We start from the raw sequence: 23098 nt of genomic DNA, 5'->3' as shown, positions 1-23098 counted from the left end.
TTCTGCTAATTCTCATCGTAAAAATTATTACTGTTGTAACAGTAATTAACCTTGATCCATGTCTCAAACTATGCCGTCTTGGGTCGTTGAATTTGGGGAAAAAGTCATTGAAAGGTCCTTGAATTTGAGGTTGAGGAAGGTGTCGGGAACCCTGGAGAGTAAACATTTAAGTCAGGGTTCCCACAGCCATGGAAAACCTGGAAAAGTCATGGGATTTAAAAAAATCTTGTTTTCCAGGCCTGGAAAAGTCATGGAATTAGTCAAATCCTTGAAAGTTTAGGAAAAGTAATGAAATTGTGCTGTGTGTGTGTAATGAAATTGTTACAGTAATCTTCCCATGGATAACCTTTCATGTAATGTAACATAAGAGCAAATTTATTCTCTCTAGCTGTTGACGTAACGTAGCTCTAATATGTGTCGATTTTGGTGCTTCCTGTATTTTATATTAATGTTGTTATGGAAAATTTCTGTTTTAGTTCAATAGCTATGATGCAGGGACACTAAACTACTAAAAACCCATATAAAGAGCAGCTGTGTCCTATTTGTCCTAGATAATAATTTCTGGTATTTGTTTCAGTCACCACCTCACATTAGGCCACATGGAAATTCTATTATCGATTTTTGAAAAGTCATGGAAAAGTTTTGAAATTGTATCCATGAACATGTGTGGGAACTCTTAATTGCTGTCTGTGGTGAAGGCGGGATTTGAGTGTTTATGTATGTATGTGGATATTTTTGTTTTTGTGCTTTGTTGTGCTGTCCTGTGTTTATGTACAGGGTTCATACAAAGTCTTGAAGGTTTTGGAAAATGCTTGATGTTTTCAAGGTTAGGAATTTGAATATGCTCCTTACAAAGTGTTTGATTTTCATCATAATCTGGTGTTCCATCTACACAGTCAATCACTCATGTCAACCAAAAATCTTTTAATATCTGAAATGAGACGATCCCTGCCCTCAATTTATTGTCTCTAGTGTCTCACACAGGATGCAGAGTAGACAGCTAGTGGACCAGAGCTGGATTGACTGACCTCGTCAATCCAGCCCTTTTCATTTCAGAGCGGTCAGTGACATGTAGCCTGGAGTGGTAAGCAGCCCCAATTAAGGACTCATCTGGAGTGCTGGCTGACAACTGCCATTCATATGGCGCTGGATTATTTCTAATTTGTTTGAGATCACACCTAACATTACCATTCAGTTCATTTGGATTTAACTTTTTTTTTATCGCTCTGTTGTGTGTTAATGTAGTCCCTGCTATTGATAATAAAGTCTCCACATACCGTTAGAGCTGGGTATTGGTTCAAATTTCAAGAATCGATTCGATTCCGATTCACAAGGTTGCGAATCGATTAATTTCGATTCGATCGATTTCAATATGTTTCAAAATGTGTTTTGATCTGTATCCTGAATTACATGTCCAGTTATGTAACACAGGGGTTCCCAACCAGCCAAGTAGATACACGGGGAAAAAAGTTGCAGACCTGTTGTCAATTTTAATGGTTTTAGTTACACATATATTTACTCACCAGGTGGTGACAAAGGGTAAATAACAGCCTTTTCATCTGTCAATAAAGACACTTTCACAATTATGCACAGTGATTTGATTTCAGCCTATATAATTTATAAAAGTAGATATTAATGATCAGACATTTCCATTCATGTAGCCATTTGTTTTTGTTTCAACTACAAACATAAATAAACGTCAACTTGAAACTATGTTTCAACTACCACACACAGCATAATATTTTAGCCTGTTTATTAAAAAAAATAAAATTATAATAATTTAAAAAAAATCGATCTCTGGACATATGAATCGATAATCGAGGATTAAAATAAAAATCGATTAAAAATCGGAGAATCGATTTTTTGAACCCAGCCCTACATACCGTATGTTTACTCAGTGTCACTGAGTCTTGTTTTCAATATCCCTCATGCAAATTCAGAAATCCAGTTGAAGTGACCCTTGGAAACAACCTACAACTGTGTATATTCTGCCTGTTTTATGGGCTAGTTTATAAACGCAATGGTTGGTTAGAGCAGTGGTTCTCACAACTGATCTTGGCTCATGACCCAATGAAGTCGCGACCCAAATTTCAGATTCTTTTTTTTTTATACTGCATGGGATTAGCATAACATGAGCATGCTATATAGAACCCATTCTCATTCAGATATCTTGAGGTAAGGTCAAGGCAAGGCATCCCTTTGAAAATGCTATGCAAGTTTTTCCCTCGGCAAAATGCAGCCTAACTTTGGAGCGTTATTTAGGCTTTCCGGCAAGGTAGGATGACATGCTGGGTGCCTTAAGTCTTCTCGTTTCAGGAGATACCAGTTTATTCACTCTGGATTTAAAACTGGGCCTGCGACAGCATCTGCAAGACAGTAATGTTGGCCATGGATGCCAGCATCCTCAAGAAAAAAAAATTCATGCACTCCTATCTCAGGAACGCCTTGAGGGAATTTCTTTAAATTCGGCTCAAACATCCACTTGGACTCAAGGATGAACTGATTCGATTTTGGTGGTCAAAGGTCAAACGTCTAGGTCACTGTGACCTCACGACCACCAGTTCCATGCTCATTAAATATCTCAGGAACGCCTTGAGGGAATTTCTTCACATTTGGCTCAAACATCCACTTGGACTCAAGGCTGAACTGATTCGATTTTGGTGGTCCAAAGTTCAAGGTCACTGTGACCTCACGATCAGCTGTTTAATGCTCGTTAACACGATATCTCAGGAACACCTTGAAATAATTTATTCAAATGTATCTCAAACATCCACTTTGACTCAAAGATGAACTGATTAGATTTTGGTGGTCCAAGGTCAAAGTTCAAGGTCAATATTACCGCATGTCCCTCCATTCCATCAACCTAGCGGGGCTAGATAAAAGGGGCCATAGCTAGGGATAGGAACGTCATAGAGAGTTGGGGTTCGAGGGGTGGGCTAGGGGAGTGGCTATGTGGGTAGTGGGAGGTGTGTGTGATCAGTAAGGGGGCGGGGCTAGGGAAAATGGACTGTAGCTAGGGATAGGAAGGTCGTAGAGACTCAGGCTTCAAGGTATTTGTGCTTGTATGAGTCTGGACAGACATGGATGTAGACTGCAAGTGCAATTTGACTTGTTGGCGGAAGCATACAACTGCGAGTTGGTTGTTTATTTTATTTTTATTCTTTTACATCTCATACTAATCGTTTCTCCTTTGATTGAAATATGATCTTCTAATAGCAACACTGCTGTCTTCTCCCAGGGAGAGGATGCCAGCTGCACCTGTGCAGCCTCCACCAACTACCTGTAGCTGGACTTCGGATGAAAAGAGACATTTATCTTTCTAACCCCGACGTCGAGAAGCTATGAACCCTTCTCAAGTATGTGGCTTTGAAATGTTTCTGTGACACTTGTAAATACGTCCGTATCGCAGACAGCTTAGTTGGGAGCCAGAGTCACATGCAAGTCTATGTACGGAGACGGGACTCTTGTAGGGTATGTCATACCCGGAAAGAGGAGTAACGGGGCTAACGCTTGAGCTAATTTCTGCTCTCACTCAGAATGTCAAAATATAAGCAATAGTATACATCACTACTTTTTGAGATATTAACGTTTGATTGGCACAACTCTGCCACGGGGTTACGCATTTTTGGATGGCAGTGACCGCTGATTCGTCCTATAGTTTTTGAGACATTAACGTTTGTTTGGCACAACTCATCAGTATATAAATGGGAGCTGGGGCTCTGTCTGTTTCTCTGTCCCACTGTGATGTCATAAATCCCACTGTGACATCATCCGTGATGTCATGAATCCCACTGTGACATCATCCGTGATGTCATAAATGCCACTGATGACATCATCAGTGATGTCATAAATCTGACATCATCAGTGATGCAGGAAAGATCCTGTTATTGAGCGTTCTGCTTCCGGCTGCGTACAACATAAACGTAATGAAGCAGTAGCGTGGCAGTTTGTTTATTTTCCTTAAATCTCACTGAACTGTTCGTTGTTAATTTGTCATCAGAAAGGAGTCAGTATGCCGACGTCGGATCGATCGAGCTCTGACAGTGGAGCTCGGAGTCCTCGGCCCAGGAGACGGAGTCGATCCTGCAGCGGCAGCCGAAGGAGCCTGTCTCCGGATAGCTTCGGGCCCAAGTTTCCCAAGCCTCGCAACAGGGAACGGGAACGCGAAGAGCAGGGTCGGCGCCTCCGTGAGGCAAGGACGATCAAAAGGTTTCGCGTAGGAAGCCCCCGCCGCAGCCGGTCTCGGTCCCGGGAGCGGCATAACAACCACTGGTCCGACCAACGCGACGGTAACTCGAAATATGGCGGCTTCAGAGATGAGTACTATGAGCAGCAGCGGGACGACGCTCAGCGCCAGAGACAAGAGGCTATCATTGCCAGGCGTCTGCAGGAGAGGGAGAGGATTGGTGAATTGGGTTGTCCTGAAGTCTGGGGATATTCACCGAGAGTCAAGGAACCAGACTCTGATGAATTCACACCAGTTGAAGACGTGAAAAACAGCACTTCAGATTCTAGCTCAGAAGAAGACAAGAAAAAGAAGAAAAAAAAGAAAAAGAAATCCAAAAAACACTCAGAGGACAGCGAGTCAGAATCTGATTCAGAAGAGGAAGAAATAAAGACGAAGAAAAAGAAGAAGAAGAGCAAAAAGTCCAAGAAGTCCAAGAAGAAGAAGGCAAAGAAGACCCGCAAGCAGTCCAGCGAGTCCAGCAGTGAACAGTCAGAGGAGGAAGGGGAAGAGGAGGAGGACGATGCTAACGGGGTGATGTGGGTGGAGAAGACCTGCATGGATGAGCACCTGGTCGGCCCTGAAGCTCCGCTCACCCATCTGTCCCAGGAGGACAGACCACTGGACTTCGGCCATGCACTGTTGCCAGGTGAAGGTGCCGCCATGGCGGAGTATGTGAAAGCGGGCAAACGTATCCCGAGAAGAGGAGAGATTGGACTGACCAGTGATGAGATCGCCAACTTTGAGAAGTCTGGCTTTGTGATGAGCGGTAGCAGACATCGACGTATGGAGGCTGTGCGTCTGAGAAAGGAAAACCAGATCTACAGTGCGGATGAAAGGAGAGCGCTGGCATCCTTCAACCAGGAAGAAAGGAGGAAGAGAGAGAGCAAGATCCTCTCCAGCTTCAGGGAAATGGTCTACAGGAAGACTAAAGGCAAAGAGGAGAAGTGAACGTTGGATTTCCCACTGTTTGGACTCAGCTCACCCCCTTCTTAAGACACAATTTCTATTTGTGTCTTGTGAGTTGATCTTTTATGTTTTATTCTCGGCCTGTTTTTGGGGGGAAGAGAACATGTAATATTCTGTTTTTACTGGAAAGTGCAGTAGGGAGGAAGGCTTTGCATTGTAATATCACAGAAAATGTAAATAAATAAATGGGGGTCAATTGCAACTAGTCCCCTATGCCTTTTGTATTATAGGATATGATACTCTCCTATTTACTAAATGGAACTAGTCTTTGATTTATTTCCTTTTGTAAATTTTCATATCTGATCCTGAACAGAATGATTAATAAATTCTTTCACATAAAAAAACAAAACAAAAAAATCATCAGTGATGCAGGTCTCATTCAGAGTTGCGGGCAAGGCCACGCAGCAGCCGAGCTGCGAATAGAGACAGTCGGCATGTGTGGGAACGCCCACAAAATGTTAAACGGCTGGCACGTGAGTGGGGTAAAACCGCCGATATATCTCAATGGGCTGACTCACCAAAGGACGGTGCGGCTCTAAACTACAGGTTTGGGGGTTCTAGAGCAGAACACAAGACGTCTGCTCAGATGTGCGTTCACTGCGGTGGTTGAATCCCTGATCGTGTCTGCCTGGGCTGGGCTATCAGCTAAATTCTAACTTTGCTGAATGGATAGAACGGGGGAATTTACCCCACCCTGACCACGCCCCCAGCCAGGCTGAGCCAGCTAAACCCAGCGTCTATTGTGGGCGTTCCTAGAGCCTGTATGGGCGTTCCCAGACATGCCGAGTTGCCGACTGTCTCTATGCGAGCTGCAGGGCCAGCTTGGCAAACTGCAGGAATCGTCCCTACTAGTTAACTTCCGCGGGGTTACGCATTTTGGGTGGCGTGACGTCACGCTGATTCGTCCTTCGCTTACGGGCGTGCTCTGTACTTAGGGGGCGTGCTCTTAACTGGCCCCGGCTGGAGCTGGATAATGGTTGGTTGAGGGCCTGAGGCTCGAGCTCGTTAGCAACGTGGATGTAAAAGAGGGGGTTAGCAGTAGCAGTGTAGCATTATTTTCCGTTGGCGGTTATATAACTTTCAGAAGTGTATTTTACAAACAGAAGACTCGTATAATATGCGGGTGATATTATCACGAATATAAAAAATAAATATCAGAGGAAGAAGAAGCTCCTCTCTTATGGACTCGGATGAATTGTTTAGCTGTGAAGCTAACGTTAGCTGTGAAGCTATTGGAGCTTTGAGGATACGGTTTGTCTTTTGTCACTAAAGTCACTCTGTGAAATGAAAATGTCTAAAGGCCAGAAGCTGAGAGCGGCGGTGAAGCAGCGCCTAACTGCGGCTGTTGAAGAGATATTTGGGCTGTTTGAAAGAACGATAGCAGAGTACGAGGAGGAATCTACTCGTTTACAGGAGCGGATCGACCGACAAGGAAAACTGCTCGACGCTGTGTGGTTACACTCTAGAGACGCCTTGCCTCCAGACCTCCAGCAGCTGTTGGTCATTGGGGAGGGGCTTCCCACCGAGCAGCAGGAGTGGAACCCCAGTCTGCACCAGGAGGACCCAGAGTCCCCACACATTAAAAAGGAACAGGACGAACTCTGGACCAGTCAGGAGGGAGAGCAGCTTCAGGAGGATCCAGAACCCCCACACATTAATGAACAGGAGGAACTCTGGACCAGTCAGGAGGGGGAGCAGCTTCAGGAGGACCCAGAGTCCCCACACATTAAAGAGGAACAGGAGGAACTCTGGATCAGTCAGGAGGGAGATCAGCTTCAGGGGGATCCCCCACACATTAAAGAGGAACAGTTGGAACTCTGGACCGGGAGGGAGGGAGAAGAGCTTCAAGGGCTGGAGGAGGCCGACATCACCAAGTTCCCATTCACTGCTGTTCCTGTGAAGAGTGAAGATGAGGAAGAGAAACCTCAGTCCTCACAGCTTCATCAAAGCCAAACTGAAGAGAACAGAGAGGCAGAGCATCTAGCCAGCAGCTCAACTGAACATATGAAAACAGAAGCTGATGGAGAGGTTTGTGGAGTATCAGAACCAGCCAGGAACTTGGAGCCAGCTAGTGAACTTGAACTTGAAGATTCTGATGATTTACAACCAACTAGTGATGACAATACTTCAGACTCTTCTGAGACTAAAGACAATGATGATGAATGGATGGAAACTAGTGAACCTCAGTCAGGTTTATCCTCACAGAAAAACAGTGAAGTTATTGGGAAGAAAACCTTCCTCTGTTCAGTTTGTGGTAAAAGATATCATAAATCACACATGACGAGACACATGCTAGTCCACACAGGTGAGAAACAATTTAAGTGCTCAGTCTGTGGTAAAGCTTCTGGCCGTAAATCAGAGTTGAAGATACACATGATAATACACACAGGTGAGAAACAATTTAATTGCTTAGTCTGTGGTAAAGGTTTTGGTCGTAAGCAACACTTGAAGGGACACATGATAGTCCACACAGGAGATAAACAATTTAATTGCTCCGTCTGTGGTAGAGGTTTTGGTCAAAAAGGAAACTTGAAGACACACATGCTAATCCACACAGGAGAGGCACAATTGAATTGCTCAGTCTGTGGTAAAGGTTTTGCCCATAAATCAGTGTTGAAGATGCACATGATAGTCCACACAGGAGAGAAACAATTTAATTGCTCAGTCTGTGGTAAAGGTTTTGGTCTTAAATCAGACTTGAAGAGACATGTGATAAGCCACACAGGAGAGACACAATTTAATTGCTCAGTCTGTAGTAAAGGTTTTGGTCTTAAATCAGACTTGAAGAGACATGTGATAAGCCACACAGGAGAGACACAATTTAATTGCTCAGTCTGTAGTAAAGGTTTTGCTTATAAGGGAGACTTGACGAGACACATGATGGTCCACACAGGAGATAAACGATTTAATTGCTCGGTCTGTGGTCAAGGTTTTGGCCGTAAAACAGACTTGAAAAGACACGTGATAGTCCACACAGGAGAGACAGAATTTAATTGCTCAGTCTGTGGTAAAGGTTTTGCTCTTAAATCAGGCTTGAACAGACACGTGAAAATCCACGCAAGATAATTATAGGTGTCACCATGGGTCATTGAAATCTTGTTTTCCAGGCCTGGAAACGTCATGGAATTAGTCAAATCCTTGAAAGTTTAGGAAAAGTAATGAAATTGTGTTGTGTGTAATGAAATTGTTACAGTAATAATCTTCCCATGGATAACCTTTCATGTAATGTAACATAACAGGGAGCAAATGTATTCTCTCTAGCTGTTGACGTAACGTAGCTCTAATATGTGTCGATTTTGGTGCTTCCTGTATTTTATATTAATGTTGTTATGGAAAATTCCTGTTTTAGTTCAATGGCTATGCTGCAGGGACACTAAACTACTAAAAACCCATATAAAGAGCAGCTGTGTCCTATTTGTCCTAGATAATAATTTCTGGTATTGATTCAGTCACCACCTCACATTAGGCCACATGGAAATTCGATTTTCGATTTTTGTAAAGTCATGGAAAAGTTTTGAAATTGTATCCATGAACGTGTGGGAACTCTTAATTGCTGTCTGTGGTGAAGGGGGGATTTGAGTGTTTATGTATGTATGTGGATATTTTTGTTTTTGTGCTTTGTTGTGCTGTCCTGTGTTTATGTACAGGGTTCATACAAAGTCTTGAAGGTTTTGGAAAATGCTTGATTTTAACCGTCATGTTTTCAAGGTTAGGAATTTGAATATGCTCCTTACAAAGTGTTTGATTTTCATCATAATCTGGTGTTCCATCTACACAGTCAATCACTCATGTCAACCAAAAATCTTTTAATATCTGAAATGAGACGATCCCTGCCCTCAATTTATTGTCTCTAGTGTCTCACACAGGATGCAGAGTAGACAGCTAGTGGACCAGAGCTGGATTGACTGACCTCGTCAATCCAGCCCTTTTCATTTCAGAGCGGTCAGTGACATGTAGCCTGGAGTGGTAAGCAGCCCCAATTAAGGACTCATCTGGAGTGCTGGCTGACAACTGCCCTTCATATGGCGCTGGATTATTTCTACTTTGTTTGAGATCACACCTAACATTACCATTCAGTTCATTTGGATTTAACTTTTTTTTTTTATCGCTCTGTTGTGTGTTAATGTAGTCCCTGCTATTGATAATAAAGTCTCCACATACTGTATGTTTACTCAGTGTCACTGAGTCTTGTTTTCAATATCCCTCATGCAAATTCAGAAATCCAGTTGAAGTGACCCTTGGAAACAACCTACAACTGTGTATATTCTGTCTGTTTTATGGGCTAGTTTATAAACGCAATGGTTGGTTAGAGCAGTGATTCTCACAACTGATCTTGGCTCACGACCCACATTTTTCCTTTGTCATGAAGTCGCGACCCAAATTTCGGATTTTTTTTTTATACTGCATGGGATTAGCATAACATGAGCATGCCATATAGAACCCATTCTCATTCAGATATCTTGAGGTAAGGTCAAGGGACCCCTTTGAAAATGCTATGCGAGTTTTTCCCTCTGCAAAATGTAGCCTAACTTTGGAGCGTTATTTAGGCTTTCCGGCAAGGTAGCATGACATGCTGGGTGCCTTGTCTTCTCGTTTCAGGAGATACCAGTTTATTCACTCTGGATTTAAAACTGGGCCTGCGACAGCATCTGCAAGAGAGTAATGTTGGCCATGGATGCCAGCATCCTCAAGAACATTTTTTTCATGCACTCGTATCTCAGGAACGCCTTGAGGGAATTTCTTAAAATTCGGCTCAAACATCCACTTGGACTCAAGGATGAACTGATTCGATTTTGGTGGTCAAAGGTCAAACTTCAAGGGCACTGTGACCTCACGATCACCTGTTTCATGCTCGTTAACACGATATCTCAGGAACACCTTGAGATAACTGATTAGATTTTGGTGGTCCAAGGTCAAAGTTCAAGGTCAATATTACCGCATGTCCCTCCATTCCATCAACCTAGCGGGGCTAGATAAAAGGGGCCATAGCTAGGGATAGGAACGTCGTAGAGAGTCGGGATTCGAGGGGTGGGCTAGGGGAGTGGCTATGTGGGTGGTGGGAGGTGTGTGTGATCAGTAAGGGGGCGGGGTTAGGGAAAATGGACTAGCTAGGGATAGGAAGGTCGTAGAGAGTCGGGCTTCAAGGTATTTGTGCTTGTATGAGTCTGGACAGACATGGATGTAGACTGCAAGTGCAATTTGACTTGTTGGCGGAGGCATACAACTGCGAGGTGGTTCTTTATTTTCTTTTCATTATTTTACATCTCATACTAATGGTTTCTCCTTTGATTGAAATATGATCTAATAGTAACACTGTTGTCTTCTCCCAGGGAGAGGATGCCAGCTGCACGGTGCAGCCTCCACCAACTACCTGTAGCTGGTAAGCTCTTAATGTGGTCTGGCAGAGCTAGCAACAAGGTAAACAACACTTCATGTGACAGAACATACATTGATACAAACAAACACTGAGGCATATCCACGTTTGTGATCAAAGTGTTAAGGAATTCTACATCCCCACCCCCAAGCAACTCACATTTCCTTTGGTCAGCTTGTGAATTATTGAGGAGGTGGAGTAAATTGAATGTATTATCGGTGAGCCATTCTTTTGAATGTTAAATTTTATATGAATTCCAAATTTCTCTATTTTTCTATTCTATCAAAACTATCTAAAAATAGACAAAACTACTGAATATTGTGAATTAATACCGGATAAAGAGAGACACACTCGTCCATGCACTTTGTTGTTGGTCTACCATGTCAGCTCCACCTCTCAGTGAACTTGCATCAGTTGTTATGGGTGTATAGGAAGCAGCCACAGATCGGATAAGATCAGAGAAGTAACCACAGCCTGGGTGGAGCTGGGTGTGTAGGGCTGTGATGCAAACCGCATCACAGCAAAAATACCAGCAGGATAAAGCTAGCAACAATTTTAGCCAGCAACAATGTTTTGGGTTAGGGTGTTTCAGGTTGTTTTAGGATTAGGGTTGGGTTTAGGGTCTAGGGTTAGGGTTTAGGGTTAGGGTTTAGGGTTAAAATCACTAAACCGGCAGTCAAATTGTGGGAGATTGTTGCTTACTTCACGGAGATCACAATACCGCAGTCACATGACTACCGCAGGGTTGAGCTCATTACCGTCAACACCGCATTTTTATTATTATTATTATATTATTATTATTATTATTATTTTTATTATTATTATTATTATTATTATTACCTTTATTATTGTTGTTATTATTATTATTATCATTATTATTTACATTTTATTGCAGTCTACTTTATTATATTAATTACAGACACACTGCCAAAAGAAAGTTCAGTAGCCTAAGCTATAGCCATGAATAACAATGTCATGTTGAGCTCTGTTCATTCATTGGAAATGACATGCAGGCTGAGGCTGCACACACCTGTTTCCTCTCATCCTCTCATGCTGCTCTCTGCTCCGTAGTATCAAATGAACAGTCAGCACTCTCTCTCACAGCCGGCAGGATTCCTTTGAAACGTCCGTGAAAACGTTTTTTTTTACAACCCTTGTGTGTTAGAATTGTGAAAACGTGAGCTTTTAAAGCCTAAATTAGGAAAGACTCACGGAATGATGAGATCATCACATGTCCAGACCAGCAGGCAGCAGTGTTTGAGAAGTGAAACTGCACGCAGCCAGTGTGTAAAAGTTCAGCTTTGCTCTGAATGATTGCACCACTGCGCAGGCTGTCCTTCAGTCACTCACTGCAGTGTTTTGAGTAGCCTACATGTAGATATTATTATTTATGATCCATATTTAGAGAACTACATCAGAGAGGATAGGCTACTACAGTACGATTTCCTTGCTATAGGCGCCCCAGAGTCGCCATACTTCACCTCTGCTCTGTTCTGTAGGCTACTAGCCTACCACTTATTTTATATTTTTTCCCCGCCAAACCATGGTCAAACTGGCTGCGGTGATGAAACGATGATGAAAAATCCATACCGTCCCAGCCCTAGCTGGGTGCAGCTCACAACTGAAACACAAATCATTTGGAGATAGATTTGAGATAATTAACACTTTTGTTATTGCCATCAACTCTCCTCAGCTGTTTACAAGATGGATTGGATTGGTTAATTGTGATAATACCTTGGATTTGCTGACAGATACTGTAATCAGCTGGTTAGGTCAAAAACAAACAATGCTTTTTTATTACTACGACGCATCGTAAAATGCATTAGTATCTGGACTTCGTGCTCCATCTTGTCAAAAATACGGATGTAGTGTGCGCACGCGTGTGTGTGTCTGTGTGTGTGTGTGTGTCTGTGTGTGTGTGTGTGTGTCTGTGTGTGTGTGTGTGCACGTGTGTGTGTGTGTGTGTGTGTGTGTGTGTGTGTGTGTGTGTGTGTGTGTGCACGTGTGTGTGTGTGCGCGTGTGGGCGCAGATGTAGTGCATTGTCTTGGGTCTGTGTGAGAGAACAGTTCTTGTTTCAAGCTGTCAGTCTGAGGCAGTATGAGGAAGTAGGTTTGAGAGTTGCAATTGGAGGTCTCTTACATGTCTGGATGTCTGGCTGCTGTGTGTGTGTCTCCCTCTGCGCTGCCGTCCGGACTGGCTGTAGTCTGAGGGGGTCTCGGTGTGTGGATTTAAGGACAGACACACTCTCGCTTTGTGGACTTTGGACACTTGAGGCAGGACCGCCGGAGGAGAGGGCCACCACCGGCTCACACACACTCCACTGTCACAATGGTACAGTAACACCTATGTATTATCCATCTCTCATGCCTGGGCTCAGCTGGAGGATGGCTGTAATGCTCCTAAAGTGTGTCTGCCAGGCCTGTTTCTGGGCACCTTCTGAGGTCTTCATACAAGGTCTCGCAGATTTTGATCTGATTTGTCACTGAAGGTTTGACTCAGTGCTTTGCTGGCCGCAACGAGTTGTTTTTCCCATTGATGGCAGTTTATTAGTTTTAGTTAAAGGGATATGAGACTTTTAAATCATGTTTTCATGTTTGTAATGACAAGGTATACAGGATGTGATGCTTGTCTTCACTTCAGGGAAATGTATTTCCCTCACAGTAGCAGGAGATGTTGAGTTTCCTCTTTTTAGAGACAAGCCCTATCTCACAGATGGTTCAAGGAGGAAAACACAATCGAAGGCAGTGTCGATGATAAGTTTGAGGGGAAAACACCACACACACTACAGTCTTAAATACACAGCATCTTTTTCTGATCTTCTTGCTCTTTAGCAGCCCGAGCCTTGGGCACAGCACAGGTTCTGGGGTGTAGCAGGGCAGCAACATGGAGACATTTGCAGGAAGAGAAGCCGTTACAAGGTTTCATAAGAGGCAGCGAGATATGAGGCATGAGAGGGGGAAGTGGACTACAGGAGAGGCCTGTAGTTTCTGTCACAACACTTCCTCCTCACAGTCCTCACAGCTCCATCACAACCATGAAGCCACTGTAGATACATCCTGTCCGATACATCCATGTGTGTTACCTTCTGCCAGGTGCACCTGGCTACAGATCGTTTTACGGTTCCGCCGAATGTGCACAGACACAATTGGGTATTGTTAACTCGATCATGAGCCACTTTCTGTAACACATCCAAGTGAAACTAACACTTCTATCTATGGTCTATTATTCTATGGTTTTGAACAGCCACCCCAGAACGTGTCAGATTGTCTGAGTGAGCAGACAACTCTCCAATCGACATTTGTCAACTCCAGGATGACTGTCACTGAAAAATCAACACGTAACACTTGAAAATGTGCTGTGTATGTCATCACACTGATGATAGCTGACCTGTAGATTGATAGATCCTCATTCAGAGCAAGATCTGATCTCACACTCACTCACTCGCACGAATGTGGACTATTAGAGATGGCTTTGGAGTATACAGTAGTACCTCACCCATAATACCATTACACTAAGCTATCATCCCCAGTGGTTCTCAAATGGGGGTCCGGGGACGCCCAGGGGTCCGTGGCACTTTGCCAGGGGGTCCGCGAAAGGTTTTCAGGAAAATAAAAATAAAAACTTTTTGTTTGTTTGTTGCAAAAGCTTCATAGTTCAACAGAAATATGTTATGCTTTAAATCTAAAAGAGTTCATGGATTACATTCTAATCTAACAAGTTTATCAATTTAAAAGTCAAGCACGTTACCGTGGAAACAATTAAGCTTAGCCCAAAATCACAAATCAGAATGAGGGGGTCCCCGGTATATTTTCTATCTTGTAAAGGGTAAATGGTAAATGGTAAATGTTCTGCGATCTCTCCTGTTTCTAAATATATCTGAACCGTTTGGTTTGAACAAGTGAAACTATTTTTATAAGCATCTTTACGAAATGTCTATGGGGAAAATAAATGGCGGATGAAAATCTCTGGTACAGTGCTGAAGCAGGAAGTGACGTTCCACTTTGGCTCTCTATTGTGATGCAGACAATGACTGTGCTTAAAGGGCAGATTAACGTTTGTGCACGATGCTCGGTCCCAAAATAGTGTTTCATTTTGAGTCACACAGAGATGGGGAGGGGGAGTTCAACTTCAACACATTTTGGCTATAAAAGGAGAAGAGGCGGGCATACACACAGAGGGAGAGAGAGAGAGAGAGAGAGAGAGAGAGAGAGAGAGAGAGAGGTAGACTGCAATGCCCAGCAGGAAAATAATATTATTACTTTATTACTCAAGAGACAGATAGGAACAGGTTTCACTCTGTTGTGGTGCGGAAAGGTGTGAAAAGGGTCAGAGAGGTGTGAAAAGTCACAGTGCCCTCAGTGCCACGTGAACTGCACCTAGCTGGAAACTTCTCCTTGTGACCACAACCCAACCGCCATGCCAGTGACAGGGGAAGGGGGCCTGTCAGGCTTCACACATCAAACAGACCAGCACCTTTTGGGGAAAACCAAGAGACAGGAGATGGTTTCACCTCATGAGTGTTGAGAGGTGATTTATTTAGACGACAATGCCTGGAACTGCACGGCTGAACTGTCCTGTTAGAGCTGCTCGATCCCCCTCACAAATACTGGCACTAAAGTCAATCCACAGCAGCGAGAACAACCATTACATGGAAAATCAGTCATTCGATCAGGAGAGACTGGTGAATGAATACAATTATATTCATGACAACAGAATGAATGATGCATTACAGAATGTATGAGAATTAAGTATCTTCAATAAAGTCTTTGGCGCTTTTAGGCCATGTTCAGACTAGGAGGCCCAATCTGATTTGTGAACTTCAATGACCTATTCATGATTCTATCCAGATTGGTGTTATGAGTCTGGACGCTCATAACAAATCAGATTTGAGCGTCTTTTGCAGGGGGCGGGGACTTGAAGAGCAGAGAGCAGACATGCAAACACTGCCAGAAGCATTGTATGTTGGCTCATTGGCTCATTGTCTCTGGACACACAGATCCGACTTGACCACTTGCCCAAATCAGATTTGTGGCAGTGCGGACACACTCCCAAATCAGATTTGGGAAACCAATCTCTGTTGGAGAAAATGGAAAGGTTTGGAATCAGAGGGGTGGGACTGGAATGGCTGAAGAGTTACATCATGGACAGGAGTCAGTTTGTGCAGGTGGCAGATGCCATGTCCAAACCTGCTGACATTAGGTGTGGAGTACCACAGGGTTCTATAGTTGGTCCAAAATTATTTATTATGTATATAAACGATATTTGCAATGTGTCCGATATTTTGAAATATGTAATTTTTGCTGATGACACCAATATTTTCTACTCAGATGTCTGTTTACAGAGGTTAATGGAGAAGGTGACAGTAGAACTAGAAAAACTTAAAATGTGGTTCGATGTTAATAAGTTATCTTTGAATTTAAATAAAACTAAGTTTATGATTTTTGGAAATCGCAAAACACATTTAATAACTGAGGTAGGTTTAAGGATAGGAGGGGTTGATTTAGAAAGAGTATACGAAAATACTTTCCTGGGGGTAGTAATAGACCATAAATTCAGTTGGAAATCCCAAGCGAACAAAGTAAGATCCAAAATCTCCAGAAACATCGGGGTTTTGAACAAAGTCAGACACTTCCTTAACCACAGATCCATGAACACTCTTTATTCCACGTTGATTTTACCTTATTTAACTTACTGTGTTGAGATCTGGGGTAATGCTTGCAAAACCACACTACAGTCAGTTTGTACAGTACAGAAAAGAGCAATACGAATAGTGAATAATGTTGGATTCTATGAACATACTAATTTATTATTTATAAAGACAAAAACATTAAAATTTATGGACTTGGTGGATCAAAAAACAGCTTTGATTGTATATAAAGCCAGAAAGGGAGTGCTCCCGTCCAACATACAAATAATGTTCAAAGAAAGAGAGGGGGGGTATGCCCTCAGAGGCGAACAAAATTGGAAACAACCCTTCTGTAACACAGCTATGAAAAGCAGGTGCATATCTGTCTGTGGTGTGAAGTTGTGGAACGCTTTGCCGGAAGACTTAAAAACCAGTAAGAATGTGTTGATCTTTAAAAAAAGGTATAAAGACATGATGTTGGAAAATTACAGTCTAGTTCCTAGGTAACTGAATGATGTAGGGGACAAGAGAAAAAAAAGAAATAAACAAATGAATAATAATAATAATAAAGAAGAAAAAAGAAAAAAAAAAGTGTATGTATAAGTATATATATGTATATATAGGTATATGTATATATATATATATATATAAAAATAATAATAAAACAATGATTATAAAATGTATGAATATGCATGTATGGATTGTGTTGGTTTTGTTATTTGCTACCCACTGGTTTTTGACTGTTGTATTATTTGTTTATTTTTGCTTTTTTTTTTTTGTTTTTGTTGTTTGTTTCTTGTATTAGGATATTTTTTCCTTGCAATCCTTTGTTGTTTATTTGATGGCAAGTAAGGACAATGTCCAAAATGTCTGATCATGATGGACATTGTTTGCTTCTGCCCCAAACCTTTGGTTATGACCTAAGTGTATGCTTGGTGGTGGTGGTGGTGACCAATAAATTTTTTCATTCATTCATTCATTCAATGATGATTAACGACTTTAGCAGCAAATCAGATCAGATTTGCCTGTAATGTGAACATGGCCTTAGATACTACAGGGAGAAATTGAGATCGAGGGGCATCAGCCCTGAGCAGCAGCAAGATAAATCCCCTGTGGAGTCTAGATGCTGGTGGTGGTGGTGGTGGTGATGGTGGTGATGACTTTCCTGAGACTGATGAATCTGATGACTGATGGGTCTGCGAAAACTGGGCGGAGGGGTGTGCTATGAGAGCAGCAGTTGCAGTAGGTCAGGAGCTGAGCAGGCTGAAGTGGATAGAATGAGACATTTAAAAGGACAGCAGCCATGTGATTGGCTTACAATGGGAGTGTTCACTATAGCAATGTGATAGGCTTACAATGGAGGTGTATGGAGGTGAGTGAAGATGTATCACTTGGATGGATGAGACCAGCTGGCTGATTATTATGAAGGCAGGATGACATGAGAAGTGAACTCTGGAAGCATGAATGTGCAGATTATCGTCTTCCTGTCTGAACTTCTGTTAGAAGCTCATTTGCGTCTGGAGTCATCTCCATGTCGTGACATATACATCGCTAGGCAGATCAAAGAGGAGGCGATGTTTAACCAAACTGCCAAAGTTAGCAGATGAGGTCACCTCATCTACTACCCGTTGCTTAGTAACCGGCACCAACTTCCTGTCATAGCAACCACATTGGTTGCATTCTTAAAACACATCCTCAAAGATGTGTTTATTATGTTGATGATCGGTCGATCGATCATCTATCTATCTATCTATCTATCTATCTATCTATCTATCTATCTATCTATCTATCTATCTATCTATCTATCTATTGGAGGATGAGAGACTGCTCATTCCCCTCTTCCCGTCAGCCGTCATAGAACTTCTTTCTTTCGTTCTTTCTTTCTTTCTTTCTTTCTTTCTTTCTTTCTTTCTTTCTTTCTTTCTTTCTTTCTTTCTTTCTTTCTTTCTTTCTTTCTACAAAAAGTATAAGAAAGACACCAAACTGGCATTGGCAATAAAGGGAATGTTCTAAAATATTAGATTAGATTAGATTTATTTCAAACATGGTGAAAAACAAAAACAAAGATAAAGAATAAAATAAATATACGCAAGAAGTGCCAAACAATCATAGTCAATTAGAATTCACAGCATACAATATACAGCAAATTCACAATCAATTTACATTTGTTTATCATGCCCGAAAAGGAGTAGGAAGAAGTTAATACTTATCAAGTCCTACCCCCTGTTTTATATCTATAGGCTTAATATGAAAGTATAATTATTAGGGGTGTCACGATATTTCGTTGCACGATATATCGCGATATCGAAACGTCACGATATGCGTATCGTCGTTTTTTGGCTCCTGAATAATAATAGAACAAATTTAGCAGAATCAACACGCATGAGTGAGGGGGTAGACTACTACTGGCATGGCAAAACAGCTCAAGGGGTACATAAGATTACATAAGTTTAGGGACCATTGAGCATGAGTTATTTAAGAAATAGATTGTATACTTACAACACAAAAGCAACACCTTCTACACAAGTGACACCTTCTACACAAGCAACACCTTCTACACAAGCAACACCTTCTACACAAGCAACACCTTCTACACAACCAACACTTTCTACACAAGCAACACCTTCTACACAAGCAACACCTTCTACACAAGTGACACCTTCTACACAAGCAACACTTTCTACACAAGCAACACTTTCTACACAAGCAACACTTTCTACACAAGCAACACCTTCTACACAAGCAACACCTTCTACACAAGCAACACTTTCTACACAAGCAACACCTTCTACACAAGCAACACCTTCTACACAAGCAACACTTTCTACACAAGCAACACCTTCTACACAACCAACACTTTCTACACAAGCAACACCTTCTACACAAGCAACACCTTCTACACAAGCAACACCTTCTACATGAGCAACACCTTCTACACAACCAACACCTTCTACATGAGCAACACCTTCTACACAAGCAACACCTTCTACACAAGCAACACCTTCTACACAAGCAACACCTTCTACACAAGCAACACCTTCTACACAAGCAACACCTTCTACATGAGCAACACCTTCTACACAAGCAACGCCTTCTACACAACCAACACCTTCTACATGAGCAACACCTTCTACATGAGCAACACCTTCTACACAAGCAACACCTTCTACACAAGCAACACCTTCTACATGAGCAACACCTTCTACATGAGCAACACCTTCTACATGAGCAACACCTTCTACACAAGCAACGCCTTCTACACAACCAACACCTTCTACATGAGCAACACCTTCTACATGAGCAACACCTTCTACACAAGCAACACCTTCTACACAAGCAACACCTTCTACATGAGCAACACCTTCTACACAAGCAACGCCTTCTACACAACCAACACTTTCTACACAAGCAACACCTTCTACACAAGCAACACCTTCTAAACAACCAACACTTTCTACACAAGCAACACCTTCTACATGAGCAACACCTTCTACACAACCAACACCTTCTACACAACCAACACTTTCTACACAACAACACCTTCTACACAACCAACACCTTCTACACAACCTTCTAACCATAAGTCTCTCCTACAACACACAACCAACACCTTCTAACCAGCAGTCTCTCCTATAACACACAACCAACACCTATACAATTTTTCTTTCACCATGCAACAAACATTTAGTTTGTGACAGTGTGACACATTCTATTGCAAGAGAAGCATTATCTTCCATGTTGTTTTATAGTTATTATAATAACAATTTCCAAAAACAGCATTTGTTTTGTATTTTGTGTATTTCAAATGAAAGACTATTTTTCCAGTATTTTCCCAGGGCTCCCTTGAAAAGAGGTTTCGATTTCAACGGGACTCACATGGTTAAATAAATGATAAATAAATACATAAAAATTATTTACTTTTGTTAAAAAGAATATTGTTAAAATATCGTATCGTATCGTTATCGTGAACCCAATATCGTGTATCGTATCGTATCGTGAAATTAGTGTATCGTGACACCCCTAATAATTATACTGTAATAACATGTTATACTACTGTAATAATATATAAGAGATGTGTGCATACTCACATTATATCCGTAATAATATCACACATACTATAGAGTTGTGCCTAGTACATTTGTAGCATAACATGTACACATACTAAAACACTTGCGTGTTCAGAGATGCTCAAAAGTCATTTTTTGCAAGTCCAAGTCAAGTCTCAAGTCTCTTATGGATGAGCATTCTATCATCTGCTGCATGCCATCCAGTCTGCTTAGAACATTGTATAGCTAAAACTAAGGAATTCAAAGCATGTAGGCTACTGTATTATCCTCACTCCTTATATATTAGAATACAGTAGCAGCAATGATTAGAGATGACATTAGTAGACATTGCCTTAATGTTAATGCACCCAAAAAGATAAAAAATAAAATAAAGAAAAATAAAGATTGTTCACAAGTCCCAAACCTTCAAGTCCAAGTCAAGTCTTTGAGGATGAGTCTCAAGTCAAGTCTCAAGTCACTGTGTGTGTGACTTAAGTGTGACTCAAGTCCAAGTCTCAAGTCCAAGTCCCCATCTCTATACACGCACACGCACACACACACACACACACACACACACACACACACACACACACACACACACACACACACACACACACACACACACACACAGATACCCAAACCCCCCCACCCTCACACGCACTCCCACATACACATTTACAAACATTCACAGTTGAATCGTACATAGTTACGTTATAGAATCCATTCTGTATCTATTTAATATCAAGTCTTTAAACCTCTGTTTGAATTGATTAAGTGATCTACATAACATCAATTCCTCACTACAGTTGTTGTTCCACAGATTAACTCCTTTAACGCTATTTTGTATTTGTCCTGACTAGTTGTTTTTTGAACAAACAGGTTACTCTTAATGACTTTCTCTTATTTGAAACAACTTTTGGATACTGTTAGGAAGTAATTGGTTTTTGGCTCTGTACATGATTTGGACCGTACTGTAGGCAACCAGATCTTTAAATGTTAGTGTTTTTAGTTTGATAAAGTATGGGTTTGTCGGTTCTCTATAAGTGGGTTTGTTTATAATTCTTATGGCTCTCTTTTGAAGGATGGAGATTGGAGTAGTGTTAGTTGTATATGTGTTTCCCCACACTTCCACACAGTAGGTGATGTATGGGAGTATAAAGGAACAGTAGTAGAGCATATCTTTGACTTTGTATAATATTGCAATTGATTTTGATAGTTTAGCTTTTATATAATTTATATGTGGTTTCCAGCACAATTTATTATCTATTATAACTCCCAGAAATTTGATTTCAAATACTCTTTCAATTTCTACTTCGTTTATCATGATTTTCTTGTTAGAGTTGATTGCACGATTGCCAAGGATTATGAATTTTGTTTTACTTAAGTTCAGTGTTAGTTTGTTGGAGTCAAACCATCTCTTTAGCTTAATGAATTCAGTTTCCACAGTATCCAAAAGTTGGTCATGGTTCTTACCACCACCGTGTCAAAAGCTTTTTTTAGATCGAGGAAAACCCCTACTGCATATTCTTTATTTTCTATTGCTGTTGATATTTCCTCCACAAATTCCATGAGTGCATACAGTATGCAGTTGTCCTATTGGTTCTAAAATATAGAAATATAGCTTATCAGTTTAACTTTAACCATGTCAGACATGGTCATATTCAATGTGGTTACTCAGCTCTCTCAGTCTGTAACCCTCTGCTCCCCCCTCCATCAGGCCAAGTACCACTGGCCTCTGTCTGTCTGTCTGTCTCTCTGTCAGTCTGTAACTCTGCTCCCTCTCTCCACCAGGCCAAGTACCACTGGCCTCTGTCTGTCTGTCTGTCTGTCAGTCTGTAACCCTCTGCTCCCTCTCTCCACCAGGCCAAGTACCACTGGCCTCTGTCTGTCTGTCTCTCTGTCAGTCTGTAACCCTCTGCTCCCTCCCTCCATCAGGCCAAGTACCACTGGCCTGTGTCTGTCTCTCTGTCAGTCTGTATCAGTCAGTCTGTAACCCTCCGCTCCCTCTCTTCATCAGGCCAAGTACCACTGGCAGAGTCAGAATGTGAAGCAGAGCGGAGTGGACGACATGGTGCTGCTGTCCAAGATCAACGAGGACGCAATCGTGGAAAACCTGAAGAAGAGATACATGGACGACTACATCTTTGTATCCTACTGTACACCGGCTGCCGTGGAGATTAGTGCTCTCATGGACTCCAGTAATATAATATGTGATGCCGTGTTTGAAAACCCACCAAGAAACATGCAACAAAATGCTTTTGTTTGTGAGTGCAGGAAGTCATCATGAACAGCTGAACAGGAAGTGTTTTTTTTTTAAATATCTAACAGGCGCTGGCCTCCTTCCTAATCAGTGTGAGAGCAGTAAATCCACCAAGTGCCGGTAAATCTTTGGCTGTGGCAGGTTATTTTTCACGCCTGCCAGCCACTGTGGCAAGTCATCGGTCATCACTTTATGGCTGGTCAGATAACACACGAGCGGCCAGTGAGTGTTTGAATGTTTTGTTACCTTCAGTCCTTATCGCACAACTGAAAGTGAAATTAAAATGAGAAGAAAAGCGATCGGCGTTCAATGGGAACCTGTTGAGGTGATCTTATTCCATTCAGATCAAATGTTGCACCAAGCACACCACTCTAAACTCTCATCCTGCCCCATTTATACTAGTATACTGTCCAGTGTTGGGGGTAACTCATTATAAAAGTAACATATTACATGTAATATATTACTTTGAGCAGTAACTCAGTAATATAACTTATTTCCAATGGGATTTCAGTAATATTATACCAGTTTGTCAAGTAACAATTTACAAATTGAGTTCCTTTATTTATTATCAAAGCACATTTAAATAAAGAAGATACA

The 23098-nt window shown here is 41.8% G+C and overlaps 1 protein-coding gene and 1 pseudogene across 3 annotated transcripts in view; both read left to right on the top strand.

Moving 5' to 3' along the window:
* Positions 1–4012: 4012 nt before the first annotated feature.
* Positions 4013–5266, top strand: LOC310786667 (NF-kappa-B-activating protein pseudogene; annotated as a pseudogene). The gene has a single exon. The product of its transcript is annotated as an NF-kappa-B-activating protein pseudogene (transcript).
* A 7368-nt stretch (positions 5267–12634) lies between these two features.
* myo1f (myosin IF) overlaps positions 12635–23098 on the top strand; it is a 33654-nt gene continuing 23190 nt past the window's right edge. For both annotated transcript variants that reach the window (XM_083647916.1, XM_083647915.1), the window contains exons 1-2: positions 12635–12900; positions 22259–22387. In XM_083647916.1, coding sequence (XP_083504042.1) covers positions 12898–12900; positions 22259–22387 — 132 coding nt within the window. In that variant the 5' untranslated portion in view covers positions 12635–12897. The remainder of the gene's footprint in view (positions 12901–22258; positions 22388–23098) is intronic.

The sequence above is a fragment of the Poromitra crassiceps genome (genome assembly GCF_964638095.1).
Source record: "Poromitra crassiceps genome assembly, chromosome: 12".
Classification (NCBI taxonomy): domain Eukaryota; kingdom Metazoa; phylum Chordata; class Actinopteri; order Beryciformes; family Melamphaidae; genus Poromitra; species Poromitra crassiceps.
The sequence above is the reverse complement of the archived record's forward strand: the minus strand, read 5'-3'. Positions and strand labels throughout refer to the sequence as shown.